Below are 20,020 nucleotides of genomic sequence, written 5' to 3'. Positions count from 1 at the left end.
AATTAGAGGAACTAATTCTCATACAGGTTCATAAAGGAAAAGAGAGATCTAACTGTGACGGGCTTTTTATGCTCAGGATTTTAGCTACTGGTTTTAAACAAATGCTTAACTGCTTAATTATCTTTTAAAAAAAGATTTCACTAGTGGTTAATTTTTGCAGACAACTACTGCTACTGTGCATTACAGTGGGATGTGCAGGAGCCCCATATAACCAACATGAATAGAGAATGTCAAACATCAAGAGTGAAGAGATCTGGAGAACGGTCTAAGTTTTGTCTAAAGTAGAATCATGCACCCTGAGTTTATAGCATTCTGTGCTGCCTGCAGCCTTAAAGCACATTATTGACGTGGCAAGGCCATTCAATTATAGCCAAGACCCAGTTGCACCTTGCCCTTCCTTCTGCAGGGCCCACTCTCAGTACAAACAAACTCTGTTATGGAGTCAGAGGGAAAAGGCAGCAGTAGGATGCTGTTGGTAAGATACAGGATGGTTGCAGCTGATTCTTAATAGCTGTGATACATCGCAGCATGCTTGGAACAGAGCCACCACCTTACACTGTCAAGCATGGCTAATTCTGATCAATAACTGATGGTTATGGGCCTGGCCAAAAGCAGGCCTGGGTAATATCACAGAGAACCAAATGTTAAGAACATAAGAGAAGCCATGTTGGATCAGGCCAACGGCCCATCAAGTCCAACACTCTGTGTCACACAGTGGCAAAAAATTTTATATACATATATGTTGCTAGTTTATTATGCTTCCTGGCTCCTCTCTTGTTTTATGACTGTTAATTAGTGGGAACAAAGTAATCAGCACCTTCCCGTGAATCCTTCTCCGGGAGGATGAGCCATCTGGGCATTGCAAGGCTGAATGCCTGATAATGCCCTGGGAATGTATGTAGTTTTGATATTCTATGTGTGAACGTTCTCCTTCTTCCCCTCCCCGTAGGAAGCCCTTTGAAGTGTAGCTTAAGAGTTGTGTATCAATGTATTGGTTTCATTCTTCTCAAGCAATGGCTTGAGCCAAAGCATCGGTCTGTCAATAAACATAGTCTTTGTATCAACTTCGACTCGTCATTGAACCCGCATGCTTGACATTCACACCACCTTACACACCAGCAATTCACTTGGAGGTCAGGGGTTGCAGATGTCTTGTTCTAATCCTTGCAGTCAAAAATACAATAAGCAAGAATGCAACTCAAATGTCTGACATTAAAGTAGATGATGTTAAGTTGCTCATGGTGGTTATTTATTGTGAAATAGGGCAATCAATCATATTTTAAGAGAGGGAAGGGATTTGCTTTTTGAAAAAAATTATGCAGACATTCTGAGACCATTTGCTTAACCTGCATTTTGCAGACAACTGATCAAAGCAATATTAATTCCCTTACTCTGCCACTGCTTCTGAATGCTGACCAGCTCTCAGGTAATAGAGTCCACGACGGAGCCAGGCCCATTTGGCTCTCCCTGCACTTGCTCTTTCTGTTACTTCTGTCAGGACAGCAAGAGCAGTTTCCTAGCATACAAAATAATATTAGAAAAAGAATTAAAAATTTAAAGTATCTTCATATCAGTGAAACAATCTTTCTTAATTTCTCTGAATAAAGCAGTTATTAGGGGGTTTGGTATGGACTCCAATCACCACCTGAGGTGTTAATTATGTTTTGTTTGTTAAGAGCAAGAAGTAGGGGGAATCCTACTTCCTAAATTTTAGATGGCCAGAGATGGCTATGGTAACTCCTGGTAAAGGAAAGGCACTCAGCACATGCACTGAAGGACTCTGTTGCTAATTTTAAATGTTACTAATTTTAAACAAATTCTGATACCAAACTCAAATTCATTATTTTATTTATTTAAAATATTTACTACCCACCATTTTTTCCTTACAGAGCTCAAGGCAGATTATGATATTAAATGTTAAAACATAAAACTAAAAATTAAAACCACAATTTAGGACTGATTTAATAAAGTATAGTTCTAAATAAAACCATCTTCAGCTGCCAACTAAAGAGCAAAAGTGAAGGAGTCAGGTGCACCTCCCTTGGGTGGTTGTGCCATAATTGTGGAGCTGCCACTGAAAAGGTCCTGTCTCATGTACCCACAGATGAGGTTTTTGGATTGATGGGGCCAAAAAGAGGGCCTCTCCCTGTGATTCCCAGACAGGAAGATACGGGTTAACATGGTTCTTCAGATACCCTGTTCCCAAGCCATGTATGGCTTTAAAGGTCAAAACCAACACCTTAAATTGGGCTTGGGAGTGGATCAATGGCCAGTATAATTACTGTAATATCAGGGTCACATGTACTAATAGCTGGCCCCAACCAGCAGTCCAGCTGCAGCCTCCATACATTCTTCAAGCGTAACTCCAAGTAGAACACATTGCAACAGTCCAGTCTAGATGTAACTCAGCCATGGATCACTGTAGCTAGATCTACTGAACTAGGAATGGACACAGCTGTACTACGAACCACAGCAGTACCTGGTTTTTGAAAGTGACAACTGTGTCAGGTTGCACTATAAACCTGGCATTTCTTTTCATCCAAGATAGGAGAGATCAACTAGTAAAGACAGTCATGCTTTGAAAGGGGCTTTACAAGTGTGATTCCCAAGTCTTGCTTTCTGTTGTTGCCATCCAAAGCAAATTTGAATGTAAAACATAACATTAGAATTAGAAAGAAAATTAATCTACTGTTCTCCCTTGCATCTCCATTTTCTGCCAATAGACAAATCTTTGGGGTAGAAATGGAGATCAGAGTATTAGCATTCCTGTCTTGTTATACATAGTGTTTGAAAAGGAGAAGTTTTTTAAACAAATATGCTTCATTTTAGGATACCAGCCCAATTCTGATTATAGCAGTGATGGCTACAAGAATTGGGGGCTTTTTGAATTCTTTTGCATGTCATGCCCGTGTGGAAGCAAGAGATATACTGAAGCAAATTACACACTAATAAGTGTTTAAAATTCCCCCAAAAAATTCAGAGCTACATATTTTCATAGGTTGTACACCAGCCACTTCTGCTGTGTTACATATGAGAATTTGAGCTTTATCCTGTTTTAGTTTACCACCAAAAGCTGGTAGTATTTACCTATTATTTATAAGCAAATACTATTTGTGATGATTTCTGGCAATAGAAGGGTGTTTATAAATCAGTCCTTATTAAACTTTCTCTGCAGAGATTGTAGACCCCTTAAGGTGGCTAATGCATCCTGATGGTTTCCTGTTGTATCTTGCCCTTCCTAGCTGTTAAAAGCTGCCAGAGGGAGATTGGCTGAGTGGGTAAGAGAAGTGGTAAATGCTTCTTTGAGAGTGGAAATTGTGCCACCCATTCTCAGAAGGCAGTGATTAGACCTGTTTTGGAGGGGGCAGGGAAAACCCTCATTGAGTCCTACTGTGTTGGAGAACTTCTAGCCAGTCTCCAGTCTTCCATTCTTGGGCAAAGTGCTTGAACACATGGTTGTTTCTCATCTCCAGGAGCTCTTGGAAGAAACTGGTTTTCTGGACTTATTTCAGTCTGGCTTCAGGCTGGGATTTGGAACAGAGACTGCTTTGGTTGCCTTGTTTGATAACCTCTACCAAGCACTAGACCAGGGAATGTGATCCTTCTAGTTGTGCTGGAGCTCAGTACTATTGTGCAGCCTTCAGTACTATTGACCATAGTATCTACTTGTGGGGAGGGGAGGATACAAATTGAATAAAATAAATAAAATAATATTCTACTGAGCTGCTTCTCAGTTCTGGGACTGGGGGAATACTGTGTTACTGTGGTTTGAGTCCTACTGGGAGAGGCAGTCTCAGAAGGTGGTGCTGGGGGATTCCTGCTCTACCCCATGGTCATTGATCTGTGAGTTTCTGCAGGGTATGATCTTATCCCCCATACTATTTAATATCTACATGACGCTGTTGGGAGAGTCATCAGAAAGTTTGGGTTGTGGTGTCACCAATATGTGGATGATACTCAGCTCTGCCTTTCTTTTCCACCTAATTCCAGGGATGCTGTTGATGTTCTGGACCAGTGCTTGGAATCAGTAGTAGGCTGGATGAGAATGAGCAAGTTGAAACAAGGCAGAGGGTCTCTGGGTTAGTAGAAAGGCAGACCACAACTTAGCTCTGGTTGTTTGTTTGCTTCTTTTAGCAATAGTACATATAAAAAAAGATTATCATAAAAGATGCTGAACTGTTGTGCCCAGAAGACCCTAAAGCCATATGGTTGGTGGAATGGTTAGGAAGGGATGGCTCTGTGTTAGTATTAGATGAAGGAAGTGTTCAAGGAAGTATTATGTCCATTCTCTTCCTTGTAGGAACAAGAGTAGCTTACTTACCAAAAGTACTATATTAAAAAGATATGTTTTCTAGATTTCTGTGTCTGGGGTATATAACCATCACTATTTTGATTATTATAAATACATAAAATGTTCAAAATTAGGGTTACAGTACCAAGTCTCCAAGCTCCGTGCTTAAGTCTACTACAGCTGCTCCAGCTTCTCCATCCATTCTCTCTTTTTCAAAAGCCTTTTTATAGCAGCCAAGAGCTCTGTTTTTATCACCAGCTATGTCCCTGTAGTATTGACCTAAGTAGAGGAAAGCACTCCCCAGGTAACTGTCCAATTTTGCTGCCTACAAAAAACACAATAAGTCATTATTTTTATATACATACAAATATCCTTGTTGTACAAAACTGTTCAGGGCTCTTAAGGGTCAGCACGCTCAGCCAATTTCTGAAGACCTAGTGCTCTGAAAAGATCCACCACTGACCACAGAAACTGCTGCTGTTCCTTTCTGCTATTACCACTGGCTTGCTTGTATACCTGGCTTGCAAGAAGGGGCACACTAACATGGAGCAACAGTGTAGGAATAGGGCCTAGGAGGCCAAATCCTTCCTACTGACAGATGACCGATGAGCAAGCAGAAGGCAGTGCTTCTCAGAATTTATAACCTTGTAACTCCCTCCTCTACCTTTACTTCTCAGGATTTATACTGAAAGCTCCTTGAGGGAGTTGCTTTCAGGGGTAATAAAAACAACCTCAACTGAAGCTTTATGAGCAGCAAACAGACTGAAAGACCAGCAGTTGCTCCCTCATCCCTAATTTCCTTTATCTTTTTAGGAAATTAAAGAAGGCTTTCAGAACCATCTTATCTCCTCACCACCGGCTTCAAGTGCAAACATCAGAAACACAGGTGACATTATCCATGTTTCCTTTAGTAGCCTTCTCCTTCCCAAGACAGGCAGTGTGCTGATCTGGAGCTTTCATCAGCCTCAATTCAGCATCCTAATGGGGGCAGGAAAGGGAGTGAGAGAAAGACCTGACTTCTTGCGCTTTCATTCTGCTTTAGATTGGCATGGTGGCTAATCCAATTGCTAATTGTTGCTAGGTTGGAAACTGATGGGCTTAGATGGGTTAACTGCTAACTACAGCAACACACAATAGACACATTTTCCCCATGCTGTGATACAAAACTGGTGCATGGTGATCTTATGACCATAATAGTAACAAACTGAATACTTGTTTTTACCTTCAGAAACTGAGTGAGAGCTTTGGTTTTCTCTCGTCTTGTCTCATCACTCATAAACCAATAAGTGAGGCCCAAAGAGAAATGAAAGTCTGCTACTTCAGCTTCTTTTTCAATAGCTCTCTGAAAACTAAGAGAAGCTGTATTTTAAAATGTGATCATTTTGAAAAAAAGTTTTCATTTCCCCCCGGAACACGTGTGCTTTACCTTGTTTCTGCCTTGTGGTAGTTCTTTTGTGTGTAATAGATCAATCCTTCAACATAGTGGACGTCTGCCAAGTCAGGATATGCCAGTTTAAGCTCTTCTGCTATCTATAAAGTATAAAATTCTGTAATTTAGCATAAAAAGGTCGTATTATTGACACATAGTTACATGACAAATGAAACTCTACTAACCTTCAAAGCTTCATTAGCAAGTCCTTTATTTAGATAAGCCTGTCCTTTAAGGGCTATAAGCTTGGGATCATTGTTTATATCCAAAATCTAGAAACCAAAAGCACATCACGTGAAGTCTCAATTCTCAAAAAACCAATCCTCAAACTTAAACCACAGACATACCATAAGATGCTAAAGAAATATTTGTTATACTAACCTCCTACATAAAATATTCCTTAAGTCGCTTCTTTTTTATCACTCAAAAGAAAAAAGGCAAATTAGGTAGTCTAATGGTCATCAAGGGTGATTATAGACCGGCACTTTGGGCTGACTCAGAGACACCTCAGAAACCGACCCAAAAAATCCTTACAAATGGTAACATCTGCTGCCTGTCCCCATCCCATACTCATCCTGTCCCCCAGTGTCCTCAGAGCAGTTCAAAAAGCTACCACTGTCGAAGTGGTAGCAAATATTTGAGCTGCATGCCAGTCACCTCCTCAGCTTCTGGACGGGAAGTGCACAAGCGAGGCACCTCGGCAATATGAAACCGCCAAGCCACCCCAAGCAGCTTTCGGCTTTTTTTGGGGGGGGGGGAAACTAGCCAGAGCGCTTGAGCACTCGACCCGTTGGGAGAGAAAAACGCAGTCCAGCTTCTGAGGTACCCCCCCCCATCTGATTGGGCCAAGTTGCCTGGCAGACAGGATGGGGCTGCCTCACCAGGGAGTGCGTGGAGGCTTTGGGACAGCTCTTTTTGGGCCGGCCCAATTTAGGATGCCTCTGATCCACCCCTAAATGCCCATCTGTTATCACCCCAAGAGAGCTGATATCATCAAACACCTCAGTAGTTATTAGCCATTCTTTTAATTAGTCCAAGCTTAAGGCAATATTGGAATGCACATACCTAAAATCAGTTAATTATCAAAGTTGCCATTCCACTGGTCATATTAGTGGACAAAGCAGATGATCACTACATCTGTCACTGAAGGATACCCACCTACTGTATATTAGGTTGCTTTACATTAAAAATTTGTTTATGTTTGTGATAATTATTTTTAAAACTAGCCTGATTTAAAAGGAATCCTGAACTTAATACAAAAGTATACTCTTTTAAAACTGACCTATGATCCTCCTGTGAAAGGCTGCTTTTCTTAGAGAAATGTGGGGAAATATATCTTCAACAGTAACAATATAACACAGAAGATGTTCATGGCAACTATTTGTTTTAAAAAAAAAGAATCCCCAGAAAACAATAAAATTATTCTGTTATTTGACCACCAATTCTCCAAACATGTTCTCTTATCAAAAGTATCAAGTTTTGTGCCATTTATAGTCAAATGATCCATTATACCAGCTCTCCAACACACAACCAATATCTCAGGCCAACTTGGGTGCCAGAGGAAAAAACCATTATCATTGGCACGTGACAAGAATATGGTGGTGGTAGTAAGGATTTCACTTTCAGGAACATCAGTTTTTATACAAAGTCTAAAAAGGAACAGAACCAAAGTATAATCCTACTTTCAACTGTGCTCTGACTAGCAGGAGCTGTTCTTATTTCAAAGGCCTTTTCACTGACACAACTTTTAATTAATCTCCAACCAAACTCAGAGAGGAATTTTAGTCAAAACTCTCTGCTTTTGCAGAACAGGTCCTCCAAGTCCACAAGGGCTACAGAGAAATAGCTTTTCATAAAGTGCAGGTAGACCCAAAGCGGTTTACATAATACTCTCCTTTTTACCACATTACAAGTTCTGCAGTTTCTTGCTTCAGTTTATGAATGAAAACACTGGCATACTGGGAAAGAAATTAATCACCATAATCATCTTTGTAATTTTGCTCTGAATTTTGAAACCCAGATTTACTTATACAAGAGAATTTTAGGCTTATAAAAGACCTTTGAAGCCACTTAGGGGAGAAAAAAAAGATTTTACCTTCTCTGTTTCTTCTCTTTACAAGTTTATTCACAGCAATAAAGAGATCTACATAGCATCTCTTAAGATTAATGTTTAAAATCCATTTTTATTTATGAATGCTTGTGGCTCCTAATTTCCCCCTCCCACACCCCAAAATATACCTAGTTATCTTGGCTGTACCATTTGCAAGGACATCATTAACAAAAGTTAAGTATGGAGGTTTTGCGTTTTCTTTAGTTTGTAAGCCACCATGAGTATAATTTGATTCAAAACAATGAATAAATTATTAATATTGATAATTATAGTTTTGGAGTTTAAATTTTAGGAATGTACCATCTACTGTTTCTAGAATATACCTTAGCTTAACCATTTCATTTTCTCCTGATCATAGTAGGTTCTGTACTGAGTAGGGTTGCCAACTTCCAGGTGGAACCTGGAGTTGTGCAATTTCAACTGATCTCTAGACTATGGAGATCAGCTTTCCTGGAGGAGATGGCAGCTCCAGGTGAGGGAAGACTGCTATCACATCCCTGCTGACCTCTTTCCCCAAGCTCCACCATCCACAAGCACTGCCGCCAAAACTCCAGGAATTTCCTAAACCAGAATTACTAAGCCACATTTGACTTTGGAGCTATAGGCTGCAGACACCCTGGTATGGCATAATAGCTGAACCAAGTTCAGTCTAGAAGCACTTTCAACATAATTCCAGACATATATCTGGAACAGATTTTTGAACCTTCAAAAGCTCTTTGAAATCTCTTCTGGATTTCAAACCAGCATTTCTTGGTGAAGAAAATGTTACTCTCTTTTCATTCAACTGACTTTTTCCAGACTGATTCTGGAAAAGGTATAAAAATATACCAGGCTTCAAAGTAATATAAAATGAGTATGACCAATGAAACTAAATTATCTTCAGATAAACTGAGCAATCAAAAGTGGCACAGAATGAAACCATATGCTGCAATGTACTAATGATACTTTGCTCATTTTTAGCATGCAAAATTATTCCTTAAACAGAATGGGTAATTCACTGTGGGGGGGGGGGGGAACTACTGAGATTACAAATGCAGTAAGAACAAGAGATCAGACACGGGAGTCATAAGAATAGCCCTCAAATGTTAAAAACAACAATTACTCAACTGCAAGTTCAATCTTTTACCTTTTTTTTTTTACTTTACTCTCTCTACTGCTTCTTAGCTTATTAATTCTAAGCAGATCACTAAAATATATTAAAAGCTAGACTCCATTTGAACTGCTTCAACAATCTATCACAGATGCATAAATTTTTTACACCCACAGGGAATGGGGAAAATCAAGTATTTATAAAAATATCTCTCCTAGCCATCCTAAGACAGATGAAGGAACCACCAGAAATCAGTAGGTAACAAGAGGATTACAATGTCATGAAATATACTTATAGTAAGATGTTTATTGCAAGGCTGCAAATTTATGCAGCTCAAGAGTAACCAATGACCATGCCACATCCAATATATGCAGATTTATCTCCAACCATCTTTTCTAAGAACAATCCACTTTCAGTCCCTTTGGGAGAAAGAGCAGACTGTAAAAGTTTTAAGTTTCTGAAATGAGGGTGGGGGAAAGTATCCATATGAGACTATGGGATTGTCGAGGTATGAATCTATCTTAACCCAGGATGACAGCTATACTTTGACAGATGGTGATCTAGCAGGCATGCTAGGTCACAGTGACCTTATCAGCAGGCTGGTTTGAGCCGGCTGAGAACAGGTGAAGCAACCTGCTGTGTCAGCATGACACTGCACAGCCTGGATTGGCTGGCTGAACTATAAGTAGACTGTGTGTGCAATACACAGGTCTCTCTTCGAGAGTTAGCTGTCTGGCGGAGCATCTTGTCTGTGTGAATAATATATTGGACTGCACTAGTGAGCACTTACTGTATACTCTGTAAATACACTACTTTGGCACTAGCTGCAGGTGTCTGGCTGATTTCTTTCCTGGAGCTCAGTGTCGGGCACGTCACGAGGCTCACTCTGCTAACTACCGCACCGACAGGGATTTTATGAAAGTTGATGCAACACTGACTTATGATTTTGTGTCCTTGCAACTTCTTGAGTCTAAGAAAATATGGCAGGATATGAATTTTTGTAATAAATAAATGAAACTCTGTGCCCTACTGGCTGAGAGTGGAATGTTCATAAGCATTACAACTGTTGAGACAAATTGTCAATCATAGGCACTTTACTCCTGATTTGTCAGCTAAAGAAAAATATTCTTCATACAAACTTTGGAACAGAAAGAGGTATTAAAAAAACCCAGGAAAGCTGCAGATTAAAATGTTTAGTGAAAAAGTTAAGGGACAAGTAGTCAAAAGCAAAGCTAGTGAAAGGAAGGTGACATCATAGTGGGCAGTGTACTGGGAAACAGAAACCCAAGGAGACTGGACTCATTGGTTGCTGACTGATCAGCAAATAATAAGGCCTTGCCTGCTCCTGTGGCATTAACAGTGGCTTGATATGAAAAAATCAGCATGTGAAGTTTTACATGGCAGGGGGCTAAATATATAACTCACTGCAGCAAATCAAACCACTGTTAAAGAAATAGCTGCATAGACTAGTTCAAGGTTGGCAACTGTATCTTCAAGACAGAGGTCTGAAAAAAATAAAAGTCAACTATTTTAAAAAGAAAAGGATCATCAAAAGGGGATAGGAATAGAAAACAAGAAAGAATCTGTATGGCATTAGCTGTAAAGGGGATGGCTGTCAGAACTTGTAACTTTCCTGTAGGCTATTAGCTTAAGCGACTCCATATTGAAAGCAAACACTAACCCAGGCAGCTTTGTCCAAGTAACTAACCAGCCTACATGTTGTGTATGCCTATGCATTTCAAACAAACTGTGATCACTGAAGGGTGACAGACAGCCCAGGGTCAACATCTGCAGATGGCCTTTGAAGCCAGGCCGGCCCGCACTTTCTCAGCAGGATTCCATCCTCCCTGCCTGATAACAAACCCTGAGAAACAGACTGTTGTCTCCACCCATGTGAAAGATTGTTTTATTGTTGTCAACAGAATCACATAAAGTGTATCCAATGCTAGCTTGCATTATCAGTGTTATTCTGTACCTTCAGCTCTGAAGTTCTCAATAAACGCCTATACTTTGCAACTAAGTTTTGGGCTTTACTTGAAGTTCTGCCAGTTCTGACATTATAACACTGATCCCTTTGTTTTGGGACTTATCCGAACTGGCAACCTGGCTGAATGGCTGCAAAGGCTCCAGACGACGGAGAGCCCACTACTCCAATAGAGGACAGACCCTTGGAGCCCGGGGTGACGGCGGTGAGGCACAAGATCAGAGACCCGGCTCCTTTCTCCACAGACGTCTTCCCCTCACGGAACTGGAGCCCACGGAAGTCCACCAAATTAATGGACGAGGCGGAAGAGAGGTACAAGGCACTTGCCGGGGGAACAGGGGGAGACGACTGGGACGGCGACGAGGACGAGTACTGAGACCCTGGGACAGGGGACTCCACGCAAGCACTCCGCAACGAGCTGTCCCAGTGGGTGAGAGAGATCCACGACCAGGTCCACGAGACCCGCGTCATGATGACCACAGAGATGCAGCTGCAACTGGGCGCGCTCCGCGACCAGATCCGCGCCCTGCAGGCGGCTATACCAGCAAGGCCAGCCGGGCCCCCGGGTGGGGGCCCTGCACCCCCTGGGCCGCCCGCCCCGGGGGTCCCTGCAGCGCCAGTTGATGGGAGGCAGCCGGGGGACCCCCCGGTGGAGGAGGGGGAGGCCCCGTCGGACCGCCTGCCCCCGGGCCGCAGGCCCCCGCCGCACCGGCCGCCCCGGCACCCCCAGCAGCGCCGGCGGCCCCGGCCGCGCCTGCGGCCCCGGTCGCACCTGCGGCCCCAGCCGTGCCCGCAGTACCGGTCCCGCCACAACCGCAACCGGTACCACCCCCCGGTCGCCCCGGGGGGGGGGGGACGGCGGAAGGCCGCATGAGCTCCAGATCACGTTCGATGGCGACGGGGACGAAGTAGAGTACTTCACCATCCAGTGCAACAACTTCTTCATGCACTGGGGAGGCGGCTACCCAACAGAAGCCAGCCGGGTAGATCACATCGCATCCTGGCTGAAAGGGGCCGCAAGGAAATGGTACATGGGGTTGTACACCGGGCGGAAGCCCGAGCTGGCCACGGTGGCAGAATTCCTCCAGGCGATGCTACGGCAGTACGGGGACCCCCTGCGAGAAGAGAAAGCCACCGAGGCCCTCCAGAGAATCGAACAAGGGAACCGCATGACCCGCGAATACGCCACCGAGTTCATGGCCCACTGCACCGCGGTGAGAGGCTGGAGCGAGCTAATGAAGTGCTCGGCGTTCAAGAACGGGCTGAACGCGAATATACTCGACCGGTGCTACCATCAAGGGAGACCCGACACCCTGGTAGGGTGGATTCAGTTGGCGGGCGAGGTGGAAATGAACCTGCAACATGTCGGAATGCGCCGGCAACAGCAGTTGGGGAAGAGAGGAGGAAAGGCAACCCCGACCGCGCCGAAAGCTGAGGCAAAGAAGCCACTGGCGGCCTCCACACCCACCGGGGGCGGCCGAAGATGCTTCAGGTGCGGGGACCCGGGGCACCTCGCCGCCAACTGCCCCGCGAGAGCACCGGCGACCACCCCGACACCCAAGCAGTCCGCAGGCACACCGAAGAAGGGAGGGGGCCGCGCCAAGGAGCCCAGTCGGGGCGCCGTCGCCACATCCATGGCGATTGACGAGGAAACTATAACTATCGGCGAGTCGAGCGAGGAGTCGTGGGAACCCGAGTCGACGGGAAACGACAGCGACCTGCTTTAATAGGTGCCGCAAAGCAGGTCCGAGAGACGCCGGCACCGATGACGGTGAGAATTACCGGGGAACTTTTGTTTATGGCAGTAACCCTACTAAACCCCCACCTAAAACGCTTCATGCACACCCGCACTCTAATTGACTCAGGGTGCACTAGAGACATCATGTCCCCCTGCCTGGTGGAGGCCCTGGGTTTAACCAAAGCCCCCCTGCCCCGCCCCATCCAATTTGAGCAGATGGATGGGTCAGTGATGAAGGGCGAGCCCTGCACCGAGGAGACCCAAGCGGTGCCCATGGGGACCGAAGACCATTGGGGAATAGAGGTGTTTGTAGTCGCCCCCTCATCCTCATTCGACCTGGTAGTGGGGGCGGGCTGGATAGCAAGACACCAACCAGACATACAATGGGAGGCCCAGATTGTACGCTTCCCAGACTGGCGGTGTGAGCACCACCACTGGCGGGGGGAGTGGGGGCCCAAAGCCCCACCACAAAATGAGCGGCTGTGCTTGACCATAGAAGAAGTGAGATCGATCCCCAGAGAGTACCGGGACCTAAGAGGGGCTTTTAGTGAACGGGAAGCGGACGAGCTCCCCCCCCCACCGCCCAACCGATTGCGCCATCGAACTAATACCGGGGCAAGAACTGCCAAAAGCCAAGCTGTACTCGATGGGTTGGGCGGAGAAGGCAGAACTAAAAAAGTTCATAGACAGAAATTTAAAGCAGGGTTTCATCCGGCCCGCCGCAGCCCCCGTGTTGTTTCGAAAGAAGAAGGATGGAAGTTTGAGACTTTGCACAGATTTTCGCGGGATAAACGGGATTTCAATGTCCAACGCCTACCCGATCCCGCTGATAAAAGACTTGTTAGGCACGGTGGCAGAGGGCAAGGTGTTTACAAAGCTCGACCTGCGCGACGCGTACTTCCGTGTCCGAATAAAAGAGGGGGATGAGTGGAAGACGGTGTTTAACACGCCGATGGGACAATTCGAGTACTTGGTTATGCCGTTCGGGCTACAAGGGGCACTGGGAGTGTTCATGAACTTTATTAATGAGGTCCTCCGGGAATACTTGTACAAAGGGGTGGTGGTGTACCTGGATGACATCATTATTTACTCGAAGGACCTAGAGTCACATGTGCCCTTGGTTAGAAAAGTGTTATCTACCCTGTATCAGAACAAGTTGTATGCCAAACTGTCAAAGTGTGAATTCCATAAGACGGAACTAGACTACCTGGGGTTCAGAGTGTCGGGGGAGGGACTAGCGATGGACCCCACGAAAATACAAGCGGTGCTAGATTGGGAACCACCCCGAACCCGACGGCAGCTACAATCATTCCTCGGGTTCGCAAATTTTTACCGCGGGTTCATCAAGGGGTTCGCACAAGTCATGTTACCCCTCACTGAACTCCTCAAAACCAAGGGGAAAGGGGAGGAGGCAAAAAAGCCCGGGGCGCGCCTCGCCTGGTCACCTGAGTGCCAGCGCGCCTTCGACAAACTGAAAAGGTTGTTCACAAGCGAACCAGTGCTGGCCCACCCCAATGAGTTAAAACCATTTGTGGTGCAATGCGACGCTTCCGACGTCGCGGTGGGGGCAATATTAATGCAAAGAGACGGGGGGGAGCTCCGGCCATGCGCCTACATCTCCCACAAATTCTCAAACGAGCAGAGGAATTGGTCGGTTTGGGACAAAGAGGCTTTTGCGGTAACGTTCGCCCTTAAGACCTGGCGGTCGTGGTTAGAGGGAGCCCGAGTCCCGTTCGAAATCTGGACGGATCACAAAAACTTGGAGGCGCTAACTGGCCGCCCCAAACTAACGGCCAAGCAGATCAGGTGGGCCGGGTTCTTTGCAAAATTTGATTTCGTGCTAAAGCACATCCCCGGCACCAATAACTTTCTCGCAGATGCACTCTCACGCATGCCCCAACACGGTAGCCAAAGGGAGGAAGTGATAGACTCCCTGATTCCACCCGCCCAAGTAGCGGGGGGGGGTCACCACCAGGTCTGGGAAAACTACCGGGGCCCCGGAGCTGAAAGGGAAGGAACGCTTCGTGGCCGAGACGGAAGCGGAAGGAGAGAATCGGCCCGAAGGAGTAGAAAAGGGGGAAGGGGGGCTCTGGTATCGCAACTGGAAGATCTATGTGCCCAAAACCCTACGCAAAGAAGTGCTGGAAAACTGCCACTCAGGCCGGCTAGCGGGGCACTTTGGCTATGTGAAGACCCTGAACTTAATCACCAGACAGTTCTGGTGGCCCCAAATGAAAAGGGATGTGTCGGAGTTTGTAAGCTCCTGCCCAACATGCATCATGAAGGTCGCCCTGGTGGATGACCTTCAGTGGCATCTGGATCAAGGCGGCTCGGCGGTGCTGATGTTGTTGGACCTATCGGCAGCGTTCGATACGGTCGACCATCGGCTTCTGGCGTGCCGCCTTGCCGACGCAGGGATTCAGGGGCTGGCCTTGCAATGGCTTTCCTCTTTCCTTGACGGTCGGGGACAAAGGGTGGCGATTGGGGAGGAACTGTCCCAGAGACACACGCTTGATTGCGGGGTGCCTCAAGGGGCGGTACTTTCCCCGATGTTATTTAACATCTATATGCGCCCCCTTGCCCAGATTGCCCGAAGGTATGGGCTGGGTTGTCATCAATATGCTGATGACACCCAGCTCTATCTGCTTATGGACGGCCGGCCCGCCTGCGCCCCAGAAAATCTGGACCGGGCGTTACAGGCAGTGGCTAGGTGGCTTAGGCTGAGCGGGCTGAAGCTGAATCCGGCGAAGACAGAGGTCCTTTGCTTGGGTCGCTGCGGCCCGGGAAGGGAAATCCCCCTGCCAGTTTTTGACGGCGCGCCACTGACAGCGTCGGGCAGGGTCAAGAGCCTGGGGGTGCTATTGGAGCCTTCTCTGACGATGGAGGCTCAGATAGCAGCCACTGCCAAGTCCGCTTTTTTTCACCTTAGGCGGGCGAGGCAGTTGGCCCCCTTCCTGGAACGCGACGACCTAGCAACAGTGATTCATGCTACGGTCACCTCGAGGTTGGACTACTGTAATGCCCTCTACATGGGGCTACCCTTGTGCCGGACCCGGAAACTGCAGTTAGTGCAGAACGCTGCTGCCCGGCTGCTACTAGGGCTCCCAAGATGGGAGCACATTCGGCCGGGGCTCCGGGATCTGCACTGGCTGCCAGTAATATTCCGAGTCCAGTACAAGGTGTTGGTCATTACCTTTAAAGCCCTATATGGCCTAGGACCTGTCTACCTTAGGGACCGTCTCTCCCCACACGTTCCCCAGAGAGTACTACGCTCGGGTTCACAAAACCTGCTGGTAGTCCCTGGGCCAAAGGAGGCCCGCCTAAAATCCACCAGGGATCGGGCCTTCTCAATAGCGGCACCTTATTGGTGGAACCAGCTGCCGGAGGAGGTGCGGGCCCTGCGGGACCTAGGGCAGTTCCGCAGGGCCTGTAAGACAGCCCTCTTCCGGCAGGCCTATAACACCTAACTGATAATGAGAACATCTCTGGATGGAACAAAATGCTTCTATAGACAGCTGGTTTTATCCTATCTTGTTTTATTAATTATGGTTTTAATTGTATTTGTAAATGTTTTAAATCGAATTGTATGAATTATTATGCTGTGAGCCGCCCTGAGGCACTTTGGTGAGAAGGGCGGGATATAAGTCCACTAAATAAATAAATAAATCATGGCCAAACGGAGGGGGGGGAAACCACCGGGTCACCTAATCCCCTTGCTAATGGCAATCCGGCCATGGGCGGTGGTCTCGATGGACTTTATAGTCGAGCTACCCCCCTCGCAGGGGAAAACGGTGATACTGGTGGTGGTCGACACTTTTTCCAAACAGGCCCACTTCTTCCCATGCAAACAACTCCCCACCGCCAAGAAACTGGCACACCTCTTCTTCAATCACGTGGTACGCCTCCACTCATTCCCAGATAAGGTCATTCGCGACCGCGGGCCACAGTTCGTTGCCAACTTCTGGCGGGAGTTTTGCAAAATTGCAGGGATAGAGCAGGGACTCAGCTCCGCCTACCACCCGCAGACGGACGGACAGATGGAGAGGGTGAACGGGCTTCTCGAACAATACCTTAGATGCTACATCAACTTCCAGCAATCAAACTGGGTGGAACTATTAGCATTTGCCGAGTATGGCTATAACAACAGCCTGCACAGTTCCACAAAAACCTCCCCCTTCCAGACAGTAAACGGCTATGAAGGCAAGCCATTTCCCCACCTCCCTCTACCGGCAAGGGAGCCCAAGCCAACCTCCTGCCAACAATGGTGGGAGGGAGTTCGACGGGGATGGGAAGTGATACAAGAAAATCTGGAGAAGGCCAAAGAGGAATACAAACGACAGTTTGACAAAAAGCACTTTCCCCAGTGGGAATTTAAGGTCGGTGAGAGGGTCTTTCTATCAACCAAGAACCTCCCCCTACCGCAGGCTTGCCGCAAATTGGCCTACAAGTATTTGGGTCCCTTCACCATAAAAAGGGTAATCAACAGCGTGACAGTGGAGCTGGAACTGCCAAAACTGTTAAGTAAGATCCACCCTGTTTTTCATTGCAGCCTTCTTCGCAAAGATCCTGGGGCTACATCCTGGCACCCTCGCCCTCCCGAGCCACCTCCTACACGAGTGAAGGGCCAGAGTCACCATGAGGTCCAGGAGATCCTGGACTCCAGGGTTCAACGGGGGGTTCTGTACTATCTGATTCGCTGGAAGTACTTCCCCCTGAGCTGCGACGAATGGGTCAAAGCTAGCAATGTATCTGCCCCGCAACTGCTCAAGAAATTCCACCTGCTGTACCCACACAAGCCCAGGGCGAAAGCTTAAGGGGGGCAGTATGTCAGAACTTGTAACTTTCCTGTAGGCTATTAGCTTAAGCGACTCCATATTGAAAGCAAACACTAACCCAGGCAGCTTTGTCCAAGTAACTAACCAGCCTACATGTTGCGTATGCCTATGCATTTCAAACAAACTGTGATCACTGAAGGGTGACAGATAGCCCAGGTTCAACATCTGCAGATGGCCTTTGAAGCCAGGCCGGCCCGCACTTTCTCAGCAGGATTCCATCCTCCCTGCCTGATAACAAACCCTGAGAAACAGACTGTTGTCTCCACCCATGTGAAAGATTGTTTTATTGTTGTCAACAGAATCACATAAAGTGTATCCAATGCTAGCTTGCATTATCAGTGTTATTCTGTACCTTCAGCTCTGAAGTTCTCAATAAACGCCTATACTTTGCAACTAAGTTTTGGGCTTTACTTGAAGTTCTGCCAGTTCTGACAATGGCCAGAACCAGCATGATGTAATTACTTGAGCGCTGGACTTCTACCATAGACCGGATTCAGTCTTCAATTCAGCCACAAAGTTCACTGAATGGATCTTGGAGCAGTCACTGTCTCTGAGACTAATCTATCTTATGGGACTGTTGAGAAGATAAGGTAAAGGACAACTGAACTCCTTGGAGAAGTTCAATTTGAGAAAGATAGAGAGAGAATGAACATGGGCCAGAATTCCTAAAAGGCATCTCCTAGAATAGGAAACACTTTAAAGGTGATGGCATAGGGCAATGGATGTTTAGATAGTCTTTTCTATGCTACTGTAGCATGGTGTAATGGCAACAGTAATAGACCAAGGGTGGCCAATGGTAGCTCTCCAGATGTTTTTTGTCTACAACTCCCATCAGCCCCAGCCAGCATGGCCACCCCTGTAATAGACTATTGCCAGGGAGACCGGAATTAAAATTCCAACTCCTCCATCAGTGTCACTTCCTTTCAGTCTCATCTATTTCACAGAATTATTGTAAGATTAAAATGGGAGAGACCTTGATTCCATCCTCAGTGCACTGAAGGTTAGGATAACCCCCAAAATAAGTAATATAAGGGACTTTCTACAGCATGTGGCAAAGAGATTTTTAAATGACACAAGAGGCAGTGGTATAAAGAGCTGAAATTTGAAAACTTAAGTAGGAAGGAAGATAACATGCTGCTCTCCAACCTTGCCTAACCCTTGGAGGAATTCTCCTGTGCCTCTCCTTCAATACAATGCCATCAGTTGGTCAATTGTCAGAGGCTGTCCTTGAAAGGGCAGCTGCTGTGAGAGCCCTCTCCAGCCCCACCCACCTCACAGGTTGTCTGTAGTGGGGGAAGAAGGCAAAGAAGATTGTGAGCTGCTCTGAGACTCTTCGGAGTGGAGGGCGAGATATAAATCCAATATCATCATCTTCTTCTTCTTCAATTACCCAACATTTCCAGCTTCCAAGCTGCAGGTCAAGACTCAGCCTAATAGCCACATTCAATGACTGGTTACTATGGGGGACATCTTACCACACTTGTGAACTCTCAGGGAATTAGCAATCTAGCAACGTGCCTCCCTTTCCTGGACCCCATTTTGAGCAGTGTGTTTGAACACTGGAGATCTAAGTGGTATGTAGAACTAACATCAGCATTTAAAACAGTAAATAATTAAGAAAAAGTCCACACACATACTTTGCACAGTGGATTGAGCAAAGGGTATTTTTTAAAAAGGTGCAAAAATGCAATCCCCTGTACCTCAACTCTGCATATGCTCTAGCTGGTCTTATCTAAGGCAGGCTCTTTAAGATTGGAACCTGCAGTGATGAAAGTACTTCCCATTAAGTCTTTGTCCAGGTAGCCAGCCATTTGCCTGCTCTACATGATGATGACAGCCATCACCATGGAGCCCAGATGTGAGAGCGCCTTCCTCCAGATGGAATCAGCCAAAATAGGAAAGGAAAAGTCCCCTGTGCAAGCACCAGTTATTTCCGACTCTGGGGTGACGTTGCTTTCAAACGTTTTTGCGGCAGACTTTTTACAGGGTGGTTTGCCATTGCCTTCCCCAGTCTTTTACACTTTCTCCCCAGCAAGCTAGGTACTCATTTTACTGACCTCGGAATGGTGGAAGGCTGAGTCAACCTTGGGCTGGCTACCTGAATTCAGCTTCCGCCGGATCGAACTCAGGTCGTGAGCAGAGAGTTCAGACCACAGTACTGCAATACTGCTGCTTTACCACTCTGTGCCACGGGACTGCTAAATAGATCCCTCTTAATATCTTCTGCCTGTCTACTCCCTCTGTAGGTTAAATTTCTCCTTCCTGGGATAGCCAGGAATATCCTATCTAGTCTCCTAAATTTCAGGTATCTGTCCCTTTCTGGGTGTAAGATTCCAGTCAAGGTATGAGCTGGGTATTTCATTGTCTTCAGACAGGATAGCCACTAGCATTTGAAAAGCTTTGATGGCTTAGTACAGGGGTGTCGAACTCATTTCTTATGAGGGCCGGATCTGACATAAATGAGATCTTGTTGGACCGGGCCATGTCAGGTTGGGCCGAGCCATGTTGGGCCGGGCCATGTGTGTACCTATTTAAGATTAGTT

General features: G+C 46.4%; 1 protein-coding gene across 1 annotated transcript in view; it reads right to left on the bottom strand.

Moving 5' to 3' along the window:
- SKIC3 (SKI3 subunit of superkiller complex) overlaps window positions 1-20,020 on the bottom strand; it is a 91,362-nt gene that overhangs the window by 44,512 nt on the left and 26,830 nt on the right. The window contains exons 12-16 of the mRNA XM_060235678.1: window positions 5,906-5,992; window positions 5,718-5,821; window positions 5,514-5,640; window positions 4,437-4,616; window positions 1,392-1,516 (exon numbers count right to left, since the gene is read on the bottom strand). Coding sequence (XP_060091661.1) covers window positions 1,392-1,516; window positions 4,437-4,616; window positions 5,514-5,640; window positions 5,718-5,821; window positions 5,906-5,992 — 623 coding nt within the window. The remainder of the gene's footprint in view (window positions 1-1,391; window positions 1,517-4,436; window positions 4,617-5,513; window positions 5,641-5,717; window positions 5,822-5,905; window positions 5,993-20,020) is intronic.

Source organism: Heteronotia binoei, chromosome 4, assembly GCF_032191835.1.
Source record: "Heteronotia binoei isolate CCM8104 ecotype False Entrance Well chromosome 4, APGP_CSIRO_Hbin_v1, whole genome shotgun sequence".
NCBI lineage: Eukaryota > Metazoa > Chordata > Lepidosauria > Squamata > Gekkonidae > Heteronotia > Heteronotia binoei.
The sequence above is the reverse complement of the archived record's forward strand: the minus strand, read 5'-3'. Positions and strand labels throughout refer to the sequence as shown.